The following is a 16,528-nucleotide window of genomic DNA, read 5'->3' on the forward strand; positions in this document are numbered from 1 at the left end:
TATGTGCTAAGAACTATGTTAGAATTTTACACATATGAACTCATAGCAACCACTTGAGATAAGGGTTATTACTAATAATAATCCTTAGACATCTGAAGATTTGAAAGATCAGTTAACATGCCCAAGGAGATAGTTGGTGAGCGGATGAGCTCGAATCTGAACCTTGAGATTCAGATTCCAAAGACTGTTTTTTAAAATTCACTCCACGGTTGCTCCAAATTGCATTTACATACAACTTGGGAGATCTCAAAAATCTTAATAAAATATTTATAAATGTATTTATTTACCACTCATTTCTTCATAAAAGTATAGAAAATGTATTGCATGTAAATCTCAAAATCGTCCTATGAGGCAGGTAGTGTTTTTTCTTCTGTATAATCAGGAAGCTGAAAGATTGAGCAAGTTACCTGGTCAAAAAAAAAAATAGCAGAGTCAGAACTCGGGTGTTGGCTTTCTGACCCCAAGTTCAGTCATCATTCTGCTGAACCCCAGCTTCTTCAGGCCACCCCCATCAGGAACAGGAACCCCTGACCCTGCGAAGATAAACGGTTTGGGATTATAATCTGGGCAGCATGCTGAAAAAAAAAAAATCAGATAGTTAAACAGTTAAATAGGTAGCTACACAGAGCTTTTCAGCTAGTTACCCCTTGAGGATGCTAGCCTGCAGGGCTGCTCATGAAATAAAACAATCTTGTCATTATGTCATTTCAGACATACCTGCCTCCTCTTTTTAGCCATGAGCCTTTCTGACCACAATTCTGGCAAAGCCCAGCTTGTCATACTGCTCTTCAAACTGATTCAAAAGCCAAGAGGGGCTCCCCTTTCAAAAGGCATGGGTGTGAGTGCCCCGGGAAAACACACTCCAAGGTTGTAGATGAATTGATATGATTTTGTTGATTGTATCTTTTTATTTATGAGGCATAATTTATGAGCACTGGAGAGCAAACTGCGATGAGTGATGACTCACCACAGCCAAAGTCATAAATCAGGAGCAGTGAAAGAGATGGGGATTTTGATCGAATCTATTGAGTTAGCTGTTGGCCTTCGCCAATACAGGTATTGGAAAGACCTTTGTAATATCTACTTGTCTCCCTCGTGGGAATGTGATAAAATCTCATTACATGCCCGGAGGAAACAAATAATTTAATTGTTTGCCTGTTAACACACAACCTATTTACTCTAGTTATTAATTATGGGCATGGCTGTTGGTGTTGGATTTTTATTTAGGATGTGAATTGTCAGGGAAACATATTTATGTGCTCCAGTTTTTATAAACAAAGATGTGGCCTCCTAGTGCTGCTTGATATTGCTGTGTGCTCAGTGTTGTCAGAATGCTTTTTATTTTATCAAAAGCTGTTGTGTTCACCCAGCCGGGGTGGCTCAGTGGTTGAGCATCTACCTATGAACCAAGAGTTCACCAGTTCGATGTCCAGCCAGGGCATGTGCCCTGGTTGCGGGCTTGATCCCCAATAAGAGGCAGCTGATGGATGTTTCTCTCTCATCAATGTTTCTCTCTATATATATCTCTCCCTTCCTTTCTCTCGAAAATCAATAAAAACATGTATTTTTTTAAATGATCATATTCCACATGGAAGCATCTTAGAGAGTATCCCAGAAGAACTTGCAAAGACCTCAGAAATGCCTCCATATCTTAATTCTCCGAGAGTAACTGTTATAATTTAACTCATAATAAGCAGCCTGGAGAAAGAGCAGAATCTCAAATTGCCCCAAGAACAAGGACAGTCACTGCCACTTACATTAGGAGTCAACAGCTTAGGGGATTTTTTTGAGAAAGTGCGCTGATTGAATTTGGCATTCCTGCATTCCATTTTTGTACGGAAACGATAGCAAATAGGGTCTCAGAGAGACATCAGCTGGATTCTGATAGTATAGGAAGTATGTTCCTTTGCCTTTCTCAAGACTTGCAGTGTTTCTTCAGCCAAAGGAAATATTTTTTACAATTAAGGAGATAGTTTTCTATAATATGATGAAGAAAAAACACACCAGGAATCCCTCAGAAATTTACATTAAGAATTTCTCTTTGTACAAAGGCTACACTTGGAAAGTATCAGTCACAAAGAATGTTATTTTGGAAAGCTATGAACCATTGAGTGAGACAGGCGTTGAGATGAGAACTGCTTACAGTGAAGTGTGGAAATGCAGGAGAGTAACCAGCGCAGTAACAGGAGCCCCCATAAGGCTCCTCTTCACCCATCCTCTGCAGGGCCATTGCTCCGTCTCTCTCTTTTATAAAATTATTACGAATAGATGAATAGAATGGAATGGAGCAAAATGGAACAGAATAGGAGATAGATAAAGTAGGCAGTTCTATATCTGTTCATAAGATATTTCATTTCTTGATTTTTGTATCGGTTCGTTGAAATGAAAAGATCCGGGCATATTGCTCAACATTGCCCACGCAAGATCTCTGCTTTTTTCCCCTCCACCCTATGAAGGTGGGCCCAAATCTTGAGGCCACTATTTCTCAGTAGAAATCATAAGAATCATCTGTTCACGTGTTTATCCTGAACCCTGAACTCCACTCCAGTTCCTTTATCTCCTGTTTGGCTGAGCTGATTCAAAAATCCACAGCACCTTTCGAGTACAGGGCTTTTACCGCAACAGAGAGAGGCGGAGAAAATATCAGTTTCTCTTCTCCATTTCTGCTGGGGGTTGCGCATAACAGAAACGCTGCCTCGAGGTTCAAGTTTTGCAGAATCCGTAAAGCTCATTATCTCAGCCGGCTTCCTCTCCTCGGCGACTGCTTTCATTTTCAGAGCGGCTCATGTAAATAGCTGATGTGCTTTGCATAAGCGTGTTGATTTCGATGAGTGCTATTTTGATCTCAAATTGATTGAATACTAAAAAGAAAGCCTAGGAAAAAAAGAGCGCTATGTTATGAAGGTCTCCCGTCAAAGACACAGACACTGGCTCCTTCATCCATTCCCAGGGAAGGGAGAGGGGTTTCCTGTTGCCTCGCTTTTAGAAGAGACTCTTTCCATAGAGATACAGCAAAACATGATGATATTGAGACCCAGGGTATCTTGAAAACACCATGGGTTAAAATCACATTTGGAAGGACTCCACCCAGTAAAGGTTCAGGAAGGCAGGTGTGAGGTTTAGTCCTTTCAGCCAACACCAGCATTAAAAAGCCTTCGTGGTTTTCACGCCCCTGTATCTACATCAGAAGGGAAAGCAAAGTTCACGTGCGTTACGCTGGGCCTGTGCTAAGCACTTTCTCTGAATGATACTTATTTCATGTTGTGCCCGCACTTTTGCGCTCTCACTGGTGCTCAGGAATCAATGGACAGCTTGCTGAGTTTTTATTTCCTGACACCTATTTTCACTTTCCCCATATTTTTCCCATCCATTGTGAGCCCCTCCCAAACTCTATAGGCCCTTAAATCACCAACCAAAGCCCTACTCTTTTAAATATGGGGCTCTGGCACTCCCATCAGCAAGTGGCTGGGGATTTGCATCTGACAGCCATCCAAGAGCAATTCAACATCAGAAGTTTTACTTTTACAAAGGAATCCACCTCCTCCGAAAAATGTATGGGAACAGTCACAGGAGTTGGCCTAACAACTAGTAATCTCTCCAGTGTCTATTGTCTTGACAATATTATTGATGCAAAAGCAAAACAAAAGCTACACTGAACTCTCACTGAAAGGTATTCTCCTACAGTTTTTTCTAAATGGCTCAGGTTTTTGAAAGTTCTGCATGGTTTTTTAACACTGCACACCTACAAAGTGTGGACTGTAGACTCAAACGAATTCTCGAGCTGTGTCTTTAAAAGCTCAGGGCAAGTGTGGATGGTTGGTTGGTTGGTTGGTTGGTTGGTTGGTTGGTTGGATGGATGGATGGATGGATGGATGGATGGATGGATGGATGGATGGATGGATGGATGGATAAGTGGATGGATAGATGGATGGATGAGTGGATGGATAGATGGATGGATGAGTGGATGGATAGATGGATGGAGAGATGGATGGATAGATAGATATAAAGAAAGAAGACACCAAATGAGAGAAAAATTTCCTGAACTTAGACTGCACAAGATGAGAGCTTTCTGAGGAATACAGGTACTCCTAAACACGCAGTCTTCTTGTATTGTCACTTAGATCTATCATTCTGATTGATCACTGTGTAGTTGGCTGTTATTGGGCCTAATTTAACCCTATACACTCGCACATCCATCTATTCTGTCTATTGTACCTGACATCCTACAAATTACTTACTCATGCAAATGATGACCCAAGGCAACCTTTTAGGATATTCGTGTTTAATTATACAAATAGTTCTTGATAAATAAGATTATACATCCTTCCATATGTTTATTCCCTCCTTGATGAAAGGAAAATCTAATTTTCATGCAGATTCGGTGGGGACAGTGTTTAAGAATTGCTGAGTTTTGAGTCATCTGCAGAGCCGTCCAGTTTGCAGAAGCTGACAAAAATCCCACCACCTTCCACCCAGAGACAAGCCGTTTTCCATCAGGCTTAAATCAGCAGCTGCATTCTGAAATCAGGGCTCCCCAGCAGCCCCCTCTGTGTTCACACGGGCAAAGGCAAAAAAACGAGGAAAGACCCAATTGCCTTTGTGATCACAGAGTTGCAGGATCAAAGTCTCTCTCGTTCCGTGGTGTTCCGTTGCTGTGGGCCACCAACTTTGTTTTCAGCCTGAGGTTATCTTGCTTTTGACCGGTCGTCTTGATTTCTCTTTGAAGGTCTGGGCGGTGAATTCAGCAGGGAAAGCCCCCAGTAGCTGGACGCAGTGTAGAACCGGACCCGCCCCCCCAGAAGGCCTCAGGGCCCCCAGGTTCCACGAGGTATCTTCCACTCAAGCCGTGGTCAACATCAGCGTCCCTGGGAAGCCCAACGGCATTGTCAGCCTCTACAGGCTGTTCTCGAACAACACCGGTGGGGTGGAAACAGTGGTGAGTAGAGGGGTGCCCTGAGCTGATAGTCCGGGACTGATTTATTTATCTATTTGTTTTTAAGTAAACCATGATGGCCTTGTATTTTTTTCCTCCCTGCTCTTTCTTATCTATCTGTTCTTGGTGGCCCAGTGGTGAACTTAGTGGCACAGTGATCCATATGAGAGGAAATAAGGATGGGCAGTAGGACACAGGCCGAAAATATGTCAATGCCCAGGGAGAGAATTGCTGAAGGTGTCATTAAAGACTCCACAAAGGTTGTGAGAAACCTAATGCTTCAGGAATACTAAAATCAAATTAATTCGGTTAGAAAACACACATCAAGCACTTAAATGGTGTGGTGGTCTATGGTCAGGGGCAGACAGATGGCCATTGGTGGTGGTGTAAATGCTACTATGAAAAAAAAAAAAATAGAGCAAAGAATGTTCTTGGAATCCTCCTTTTGGCATTTGAAGATCTCTGATAGCACCAGGAAGCTCAGTGTTTCTTTTGGTGAGTTTGAGAAAGTTCTAGCACTTTTGGAAGAGACTGCAGAACAGCTCGGTCTAGAGCCACGGTTTGCATATCCACACGTTTGGGGCCCATCGGGGAGACGGGATGGATTGTGGAAAATCACCTTTCCCATAGCCAGTGGCCGGAAGGGTCACTAATCAATGAGACCAGCTCCTGCGTTGTTCAAATGGGGAGAATGAGAGCCAGTGCGAGGAAGTCTTTTCTCTGCCACTCTTAAGTTTCTCCTACGTAAGGATAAATTATAATATGTGGTGCTCACAAACCTCATAGGGAAATTGTGCAGATCCCAGGATCACATTATACATCGTTTAGACCAGTTTAGGGAATGATTTGGGCGAGTGTGGAGAGGTCCTCAGAGGCCGGAGTGCCAGGTGCTGACACGCAATTTCACAAGATAACTCTCGGATCCAGGGAAGTCTCCTATTGAATGTTAAAGGGACATTAGCATATTTTCTACAGGGCTTCGTAGTCAATAAATATAGATGATGTAAATACAATCAACCCTTGATTATCCATGCTTATAAAATGATGATATTAATAAAGTAAAATAATTTCTATTTGGAGTGCATTGTATGCAGTTTTCTCAATAACAGATGGCTCTTCTTAATTGTATGTTGTGTACGTCGGCGTGAAAATTAGTTTCCAGGTTCTGAAGGCTGCTGTTCCAAAGAGTACTTAGTGGGGAAAAAAAAAAAGAAATTTGCTCCAAATAAACTGAAAGGTTTATAATACAACACGGATAATTGAGAAAAAGACCAGGATATTTCATATACCCAACACCCTCAGAGAAAAAGATGGAATCTCAAACTCTTAAATAGACATAAAATATGCAGTATGTAAAATATAGAAAGATATCAAATATATATATTTTAAGCTCTTAAATACTCAACTCTAACATGAATTTGAGGGACTTTTGACCCCAAAAAATTACATGCAAATAACAACGGCAGATTATGGACTTTAGTGAATGTTGACTTTGAGTATAATTCAGATACAGATTTTATATTTTTTTAAAGGCATCATTCTGAGGGTCACAGAGTTTGACCAGTATTTTGTGCGTTTTGTGCCATTCTCTATTATCTTCCTATGGTGGTGGACAGCGTGTGCCTTGTGATGTCTGTCCTGTTGCCTCCCACTTCTGTCTGTCAAATCCTGACATTTTGCCTGTTTGAGTCGCGCCTCTGCAGTGGGTCAGTCGGTCATCCCTTGAGGGTTAATACTAGCTCCATCCTCGGTGCGTCCCCCAGACTGCCTGGCGTGGCGCTCTAGTCACGGGAAGTGGGGTACAGGGTGCAGATCGGTCCCTGGCCTGAGGCCTGGGCACGCCTCATCGCGTCTTCTCTGTCCCGCAGCTGTCCGAAGGCCTGGCCACCCAGCAGACCCTGCAGGGCCTGCGGCCCTTCACCTCCTACTCCATCGGGGTGGAGGCCTGCACCTGTTTCAACTGCTGCAGCAAAGGGCCCACGGCGGAGCTGCGGACGCACCCCGCCCCACCCTCAGGGGTGCCCTCCCCCCAGGTCCAGGCGCTGGCCTCCAGGACAGCCTCCTTCCAGTGGAGCCCCCCGCTCTACCCCAATGGTGTCATCCAGAGGTAACTGGCCAGCCTGAAGGACCAATCTACCAAGATAAGACTTCCCCGCAGACACACCCAGCTGCCCCCCTAGAAAGACTTGCATGCTGAACAGATACCTGTGGCAAATGGGACACTGTCAGTTCCAACGGTAATGTTCCCTGGAAAGTGTTTCCATCGTAATATCAGCGGAGGAGAGACAGGAGAGCCACAAAATCGTCATCACAGGAAAGGCGGCTCCCGTTTGCACTTATTGAAGGATTTCTCTTCCCCACCCCCAGTGGTTCTTGAATTGTCCATCCTCTAGCCTCCGCTGGGATGTAAATTCCGTGCCCAAGTCATAATTTTCTTATCTGATTTTTTTATGTTTTTATTTTATTTTATTTTATTTTATTTTATTTTATTTTATTTTATTTTATTTTATTTTAATTTTATTTTATTTTATTTTATTTTATTTTATTTTATTAAAATATGTCTTTACTGACTTCAGAGGGAGGGAGAGAGAGGGAAACAGCAATGATGAGAGTCGTCGATGGGCTGCCTCCCGCATGCCCTTCTGTCCCCTGATGCGTCCATTCTCCTTCCAGCTACGAGCTCCAGCTGCACCGGGCCTGCCCTCCCCATGCAGACGCGCCCTGCACCCCCAGCCAGGCGGAGGCCGCGTACAGGGGCCCGGGGCCCAGCGCCAGCCTGGGGGGCCTCCAGCCCTACACCACCTACAGGCTGCGCGTCGTGGCCCACGGCCAGGCGGGCAGTGCGGCCTCCGAGTGGGTCAGCTTCACCACCGAGAAAGAGCGTGAGTGGAGGTGCCCGCGCCCCGGCCAGAGGCCCCGAGGGCAGGGGGCCAGTTTTAGGAAAGGGTTGGAGGGAGGTTCCGTTTCCTTGGCCGCTATTGTGATGGCAACGGAGACGAGTGTCGGAAAATCCTGCCTCTTGCCTTTAATGATGTGGAGGCCAAGGGCCGATTTAGGAAGATTTTTCGCGTAGCTGTGGGGTGAAAGCCAGCTTAGGGGAAGCTGATGCAAGGGAAGGAGGGAAATGGAGAGACAATTAAGATTTTTTTTTTTAACATTTGTCACTCCTGTTGGTTGGTTAGTTGGTTGGCTTTTAATCCTTACCTGAGGATATTTTTTCCATTGCTTTTTAGGGAGTGGAAGGAGGAAGAGAGAGAGAGAATCAGATAGATTTAATTTTCAAAGGAAAAAGATATCCAGTTTATTTCCAGGACTCCTTTCTTTTCTTAAAAGCCAATTTAGTATATAGATGGATCTTAACCCTGTTGCAAATGTATTGATTATTTTGGAGACGACGGGATCTCATGAAATAAATCTCTTCTGACTTGATGACATGAGATTCCTTCATTTGTTTCTACAAAAAATTTTGCATTTAAAAGAGGAGCCTCAGTTAAGGATTCTTTTTCCTTTGTTATAGTCAGGAGCGAAAATATAAAAGGAGATCGTGCCTGCAAAACGCTCACAGCGTAGCTTCTGTATCTGATATAATACTTAGGCGACCGAGCTTGATTATATACTAATGCACCATACACCTGATTGATTAGCTGGGGCGATGAATTATTACACTCGCCTTACTATCTACAAAGCTCTTTCACACTCTTAGAAAACTAACTAACGGTTCCAGAAAAAGCTTTAAAAATAAATGGGTGCCAAACGGAAATAACTCACCATCTTAAGCAGTTTGGCTTGGAGAGAAAAAAAAAAAAAAGAGAGAGGGAAAAAAAAAAATATATATATATATATATATAAATATATTAACTTCATCTAGTCCTTGGGGCTTTGTAGCAGTAAATATTGATTGGATATGAAAAATAGCTATCTACTGTAGTTAATAGTGTTAAGGACACTTTACCTGTTAAAAGAAGGGAAAAGCAAGGAAATATGAGCTCCAGGGTTGTGTTGTGAGCAGAACCATTGTATGTTAATGGCTTTATTTCATAAAACACCACTGTCGATTGATTTTGGGGGGGAAAGCAGGTGCAATATCGCTGAGAAAGCACTGCACACACATTTCCACTGGTGTTCTTTCTCTTCCAATGCCAGTTGCTATTTTTTTTGCAAACACTGAGGACAATATAAAGAATTTCGGCAATGCTAAAAAAAAAAAAAATTGTTGCTTATATATATTTTTTAAAAAGGCGCGCACACAGACACAGACACGTCATCATCGTCATAACGTTCAGCGTTCTCGCCCCCAGCGCCCCAGTACCGAGCCCTGTGCTCGGTGACCGGCAACCTGACCACGGTGTGTGTCAGCTGGAGCAGCTCCTTCCTCCTGCACGGCCCCCTGCGGGCGTTCGTGGTGACCGCCGGGGGCCAGCCCGTGTACCGCGGCCTGGACACCGCCCTCTGCATGCCGAGGACCGAGGACGGGAGTGAGTGTCGGGCTTTCTTTGCTCAGCGCGTCACGAGACGGCCCCTCTGAACGGCGGGCGGCAGGGGCTGGCCCTTAACCTGTCTTAGCTCAAGAGGCCACTTCAACTGTGGGTCACCCAGTGAAAGGCGCGCCTGGAAGTTTTAAGGGAACAGGCGTGGGCCACACGCAGGACAATATACACTCCACGCGTCGTGCCTTCTCCTCTGATAATTCTTTTTTTTAAAATATATCTTTATTGATTTCAGAGAGAGGACAGGAGAGGGAGAGAGAGGGAGAAACACCAATGATGAGAGAGCCATTGATCGAGCCCGCAACCCGGGCCTGCGCCCTGACCGGGAATCGAACCCCGATCGCCTGGATCCCAGGTCGATGCTCAGCCGCTGAGCCCCGCCCGCCAGGCCTCCTCTGATAATCTTTCACTCTGCTGTATAAGCCCTAAGCTTCTTTAGTTCTGTTACACACACACACACGCTTAGGCACTAATTCTAGCCCCCTTCCTCGATAACTGTAGATTAGAAGCACGTCGGCCTAGTGGGAGAAGCCCCCGTTTGCCCGGGAGTTCTGTGTTCAGACCATCTCCTGCTCGATCGCCGTTGAGCGGAAAGCGCGCCCGCGGTCGGCGGGTGGCGGCCACCCGGCCACTTACCCCCTGTCTAGCTCTCCTTTTCCAGGTCACCTGCATCACGGAGGAAGGCAGTGCCCGGACACCTCTGGTTCGGTACGACGCCTCCGCCGGCCTCGGTAGGCGCTCACCTCCCGTTGTTTCGCGTCGCCCCCGCCCGGCTTCCTAACGAAGCGTGTGTGTGCGTGCGCGTGTGCGTGTGTTAGACACACTTGCGCTGAGACATTAGCACAGACTGTCGGGAGGAACCGGGTGACGCGTTGTACAGAACCTTCCAAAGTCCTCGGGGAGCTGACCTCAGGCGAGGCGCTGGGATGCCCTTCGAGGGCCAGTCACTGACTCGCCGGGACAGAGAGAGGGGGTGACTAAGCTCCTCGAAGCACAGATCCTCTCGGTAAACGACTTTGCTACATGGACGACTTTGTCTCCCCAAAAAATGATTTACAGAAAGAGTCAGAGAAAGAGAGAAAAGGCTCGGATGCCGGTCGTGTTGATCGTAACGACGATCATCCAGATTCCGAGCCTAACACGGTAAAATTGGGTCAATCTCTGTCTTGTATCCTCTGTGAAAGATGGTGACCCACCAGCAAAACCAAGTGAGGCAGCTGAAGAGATGAAATTGTAATTTTCATGGAGCATCTTTTAAGTGGAGCCCTGCCCACGACCTTTGAATCCAGCATCTGCCGCACTTTCCAATTTCCAAGGGCACGTTAGAGAAATGACCCGACTTTTTCAATAGAAAAGAACTGGGGCTGATACTGTAGAGCCCAGTTAGTAATGTTATATCCGATTTATATGCATACATAGTTGGTGGTTTTTTAATGCAAATATGTCCAAAAATTTTGAAACATACATACTGTTATCAAGGATAGTTTCCGTACGTAAAATAATAAAATTAGCTCATATTTCCAGACCCTTCATCTCTGGATGCCACATAAAACTTCTTCGAACACCTAACGCAGTTCCCCCACATAGCCTATCGCCTCTTGTCTAGTAGCAGCTGTGGAATCGAGCAGATCTCACCCGATATTATTTGAGCAACTCCAGGGGCTCCCCCTGTGGACACCCGGGGGCCTGAGGGGCCCCAGAGCTCACCCAGAGAATGCTCTGCAGGCTCGTACCTCAGAGGAGAACTTGAATGTGGTTTTTCTGTTGGCTCCTGGCCCTGTACTTTTGTTTGTTCGTTTCTGTGTGTGTGTTTTTTTAGCAAAGATTCTGAAATTTAGGTGTGCGTAAGAGTCACCTCCAGGTGCTTGTCTGTCACATGGTTGCCCAGGCACCTGCTCTTTTAACAAGCCCATCCCGAAGGACCAGGACCCCACGTTGGGCAAAACCCCCTGATGGGTGGAGTCCCTTCAAATGAAAGGGGCCTTTGAAAAGCAAGGTTGAGAGAAGGGACACCCAGGACTGTGCAACCTCGTGGAAAATTCCAAGAAGTGTTGCCCAGCGAACGTGCGTCGTCAGTTTTAATTTTCGGGATGTAACTTCTCCACTGGTGCGGTTCCCTTGCCTGGAGGCAGCCTGCGAGCGTAAAGGACCGGCCGGGCTCGCTCCCCGCCTGCTGTTCGGAGGCCTGTCTCCTTCTCGAGGCTTCCCTCAGGCAGGCTGCCCTACATTCCCCCGCGTCCTCTGCAGCAGGGGGCCCGCTGGGCCCCTCAGATAACTGCTAGAGGTACAGCCCCGCACCACGCACAGAGGAGACCCAGCTCCGCCGGGGCCTAACCAAGGTGGCTGTTTTATTTTAATCAAGCAACGCACTTTGGTTCCTAATTAGGGGACTTCTAACCTGCCGGAGCCTCCTCAGAGCTTTGATGTCCCCAATTCTGCATCTTAGAGGTGGGGGAGCAGAGCCCCAGGGACGCAGAGTGACTTTTTATTGACCACGGAGCTATCAGAAGTAGACCTCAGGTTCACCAAGTAATATCCGTTCTGATGAAGTCCCATTTTAGTTTTAGTGGCCTTGTCTCCCTCCTTAAACACACTCACCCCCCGACCTGAAGGCTTCCCTCTAACCGCCCCCCCGAGAATGCAGGTGTGATGTGCCAAGCAGGCCTGCCCACTGGTCCAGGTGTTAAAATGGGAAATCTGTCCAAAGCATTTGGAGCTGTGTCTGTCTGTCCTCCCTCCTCTCGGCCATCAGCACTTGCCTCCCCAGGGGCTGGGCTGGAGATGATCTCCGAGACCCTCTGCCGCTCAGTTTGGGAGCTCCCACTCGCTGTCCCGTCCTGCGGTGACCCCTGAAAGGGACGTGTTAGTCAGGGCTGGCGTCCCCAGAGCCCACTGATGTCTTTCCCAGGATCGTGCCCAGGCAGCAGGGATTTTCAGCCGCTGAGTGTCAGCCAGGTCTCCGGGGGCTCTGAGCTCCTCCTCAGGGCCCCCCAGCCTGAACACAGGTGCAAACAAGCACCCCGAGACCAACCGCATCAGACTCCTTCCCCATTCACTGCTGAACGACAGGGCAGGCGGTCGCCCAGCTGCCTCCCGGAATAACCTGTCCCTTCTCTGCCCCCGGGTCTTGCAGGCCTGGTGCCGACGACCCCCGGAGGGAAGAAGGGGTCGGGGAGCAGAGGCTCGGAGTTCTACAGCGAGCTCTGGTTCATCGTGCTGGTGGCCATCCTGGGCTTGGTCCTGCTGGCCATCTTCCTGTCCCTGATTCTGCAAAGGAAGATCAACCAGGAGCCGTACATCAGAGAGAGGCCTCCCCTGGTCCCTGTTCAGAAGAGAACGTCCCCGCTGAGTGTCTACCCACCGGGAGAAACCCACATGGTACGTCCGAAGGCGGGCGCGTGGTGTTGGATCTGCAGCCTGCAGAGCTGGAGAAATGTCAGTGGTTTATAGGCCACAGTCCATGGAGTCCTGTTATCAGGACCTGAATGGACTAAGGCACCTGGGAAGCTTTTAAAAATGCCATTGCCTGGGCCTTTATCCCCGAAAGTCTGATTTCACAGGTCTTGGGTGGAGCCCGGGGATTGGCATTCTGTTTTTAACTCCAGAAAGGGATTCTCGCGGGCAGGCAGATGGGAGGTTCCAAGGACCCTCCCTCCCTGGGTTTGGGCCATTCGTTTGCTAGCCGGGCTCTCAGGACTCGGAGAAACGTGTGCTTCCTAGCTCACCGATCCATCATAGAAGGAGGTAAGGCGGGAACAGCCAGACGCACAGGGCGAGGCCTGGGGAAAGGGCAGGAGGCTCCCACACCCTCTCCAGGTTTGCCACCGTCCCTGAGTCTTCAGGTGTTCACCGACCCTGAGGCTCTCCAAACCAGTCCTCCTAGATTTTTCTGGAGGTTTCATGACCTAGGCATGAGACTCAGTCATTGCCCAGGGGAGACTGAATCAGGGGGGTGGGACTGAAAGTTCCAACTCTCCAGTCACCTGGTTGGTTCTCCTGGCCGCCAGCCCCCTCTAGGTGAGGCCCAAAGCCACCTTATTAACATAACAAAAAGGCAGCTTTGCTGCTGTCACCAGGGAGGCATTTCCTAGGGCTTCAGGAGCTCTGTGCCAGAGGCCCGACAAAGACCAGATGTATTTAAGTCAGAGTATCTCAGCCAAGCACAGACGTCTGGTCAGACTGCTTAAGTTTCTACACGTGAAGAGAAATGAGAGTGGCAGCCTTGCCCGCCTCCCAGGTCTCCGTTTTCCAGGACGCGGCACTGAGCAGTGGCTGAGCCCCGGGCAGCACTCTCAGGCCCAAGGAGCAGGCACCTTGGGGACAGGAAAGAGCAGCAGTGTCGGTGAGGCCCGTGGTTGGTGCAGGATAGTATTCAAGTATGAATATGTTGTTGTTCTTTTAAGATGTTTTTGATTGATTTCAGAGAGAGGAAGGGAGAGAGAGAAACATGATGAGAGTCACTGGCCGGCTGCCTCCTGCACGCCCCCGACTGGGGATCCAGCCCTGACCCAGACTAGAACCTGTGACCTCTTGGCTCACAGGTCAGCGCTCACCCATCTGAGCCACGTGGGCCAGGGCCAAAGTCTGAGCATGTTACGCTATCGTCGGGGAGACTCTATGAGTGTGCTTTGAAACGCTGCAAAGGCTGACCACTGCCTCCCCGTCTGTCCTCAGTTTGACTCTGTGGCCGACGTATCTGACGTGTCCAGCAACGTGACCCTGAAAAGCTACACCATGCACTTCGAGGTAGCTCTGTGTGCTGCATGAACGCGTGGCCTTCTGCATGGCGTGCTGCCTGCAAGGTGAAAATAGGAACGGCTCACCCGCTGGCCTGCCGAGCCAGAGCCCTCCGAGGTCTAGGAGCAGCTAGACTTTCCCGAAGGCGCACTCCAGGCCCTAATCTGATGCTAGGTCCTAATCAGTGCCTTTGTTTCTGATGTTAGCATCAGACCCGATTTATTTTGGAGGCTGGGATCCTATAACAAGGGGAAAGATAAGGGGCTGGAAAAAAGGGAGGGAGGAGTCCATTTCCCTGCCCAAATCCAAGCATTTTAAAGCGCAGTACAAAGGTGCTCGCGTAGTGGGAGCCAGGGGACAGCACAGCTGACCTGGGCCGCTCACCAGCAGCAGCTCTCTCTGCAGGGATTGGCCGACACCAAGATCCCGCGGCCCGGGGGGCGCCTGAGTCTCCGGAGCAACCGGAGCATCTCTGTGCTCCGGGTTCCAAGCCAGAGCCAGCTCAGCCAGGCCTACTCCCAAGGCTCCCTGCACCGCAGCGTCAGCCAGCTCATGGACATCCAGGGCAAGAAGGTCCTGATCGACGACTCGCTGTGGGAGACCATCCTGGGTCACGACAGCGGACTGGTGAGTGGGCTCCCTCCCCACCCGGAGCCCTTGCCCGACGCCCCAGTCGAGTCTCAGTGGGTCACGAGGTGGCGTGGAGCTTCCTGCACCTGACGGGGCCGCCCACGGCTCAGGTGCACCTGCCCCTTCACCCAGGCAGCCCTCCGGTGTTGCTACGGTTTTTTACGCGCCTCCTCATGTGCATAGAGCTGTTGAACCCCACGGTTCCGCCTCAGGCCTCGCGTTTCTAAGGGGCAGGGATAATTATACTAGTTGAGACGTACGAATCTGTTACCTAAGCGTATTGGATGGACGCGCAAGGCGGCAGTTTCACGTGGCTCAACAGACACACTGAGGGCTTAGGTGCACACGCGTCCGCGCCCATGGGCGCACAGCTAGTCGTCGTTTTCGTGGACCTGGGACCTTAAAGATATCCTCTGACCGCAGAGCCCGTTTTCCACTGTCCTGGTAGCAAGCAGCGTGCATGCAGTGCCGTGAATGCCTCTGAAGGTGCCAGTACACGGCACACTGCTTATTCCTTCATGTTACTGAACCTATTCAGTGAACAAATGCAGTGAGAGGGGGACCCGTGGGGAAGAGCTTGCAGTTGGCTCTTCTGCTTGCATTTTGAACTAAATCTTAAACATATAGATTGACTCCGCTTTACAGACCAGAAAACTGAGGCTTAGCTTAAGGTATGGCACGAGGCCGTCCTCAGACGGTGCACATTTTGGATTAGCCTGTCGGTCACCTGTGCATGTGATGTGATCCTTTCAATAAGGTGAATTTAAGGCGAGGAGGGTCTCGGACCACACCTGGGCGTCGAGCATTAGGCTTTTCGGAAGCAGACCTAGCCCCTGATGGCCCCAAACCTCCTAACCTCTGACTGGCTTCCTTCCAGTACGTCGATGAGGAAGACCTGATGAAGGCCATCAAGGGCTTCAGCTCTGTGGCCAAGGAACACACCACCTTCACCGACACCCACCTGTAGAGCCCGGGCACCTGCAAAACGTGAGTGAGGCTGGAATGTGGGCCGCACACCCCGCTCCCGCCGCTCGTCACTGACACATCACACATGCAAGAGCCGTGGCTTGTTACCCTGTCGCCCCTGAAGGAAACCAGGATTGTTTGTGAAACTGTCCCCTCCCCAACAGGTCTGAAAAATGCTGTTTTTCTGGTTGTCTGAGGCACGCTTTGTGGAGGCTGAAAACCATGCACTTTTCACCCGACGCTCGCTGTCTGGCGGTGAGGGTGCAGGTTAAATGAATTAATCAGTGGCAGTTTCCAAGGGACCCAGCTGCAAAATGCAACCCAGTGTCAGGCCGAGCGCTCCGCCCAAGGGTTTCCTTACCTAGTGCTCGGAGACGTTCTCCAGGCCTCTTCACAGAGCACCACACACATTTACACTCACTGTCTGTTCCCAGTGGCCCTTTCCTCTTGGAAAAGGCTGGGTGAAGTACTGAGGTTTTTTTAACTTTCTTATTTGCCCACGTAAAAGAGGTAAGAGATGATTCCAACCCTTGGCGAGTTCCTTTCACATGTATTAAGCCCTCCTTCTCTGTTACGAGAAGAGATGAGCCCACGCCTGTAGGTGTAAACAGATAGCTATTCCTAAAATAACTGAAAACAGAGATCGTCTTAATCATTTTATTCGACTTAATTGATAAATAAATATGAGAGAACGGCTGTGGAATCACTGGCAATACGGTAAACCTCAAAGCATTTATTTCAGCCTCACTCACTGTATTTCCTGGGACTGGATATG

General features: G+C 48.6%; 1 protein-coding gene across 1 annotated transcript in view; it reads left to right on the plus strand.

Annotated features, from left to right (window-relative positions):
• Positions 1–15,768, plus strand: part of USH2A (usherin) — a 301,382-nt gene extending 285,614 nt beyond the window's left edge. The window contains exons 64-71 of the mRNA XM_087829032.1: positions 4,727–4,936; positions 6,802–7,040; positions 7,607–7,815; positions 9,232–9,408; positions 10,068–10,151; positions 12,554–12,798; positions 14,563–14,784; positions 15,665–15,768. Coding sequence (XP_087685158.1) covers positions 4,727–4,936; positions 6,802–7,040; positions 7,607–7,815; positions 9,232–9,408; positions 10,068–10,151; positions 12,554–12,798; positions 14,563–14,784; positions 15,665–15,754 — 1,476 coding nt within the window. The 3' untranslated portion in view covers positions 15,755–15,768. The remainder of the gene's footprint in view (positions 1–4,726; positions 4,937–6,801; positions 7,041–7,606; positions 7,816–9,231; positions 9,409–10,067; positions 10,152–12,553; positions 12,799–14,562; positions 14,785–15,664) is intronic.
• Positions 15,769–16,528: the final 760 nt, after the last annotated feature.

Source organism: Miniopterus natalensis, chromosome 21, assembly GCF_054644295.1.
Source record: "Miniopterus natalensis isolate mMinNat1 chromosome 21, mMinNat1.hap1, whole genome shotgun sequence".
Taxonomy (NCBI): domain Eukaryota; kingdom Metazoa; phylum Chordata; class Mammalia; order Chiroptera; family Miniopteridae; genus Miniopterus; species Miniopterus natalensis.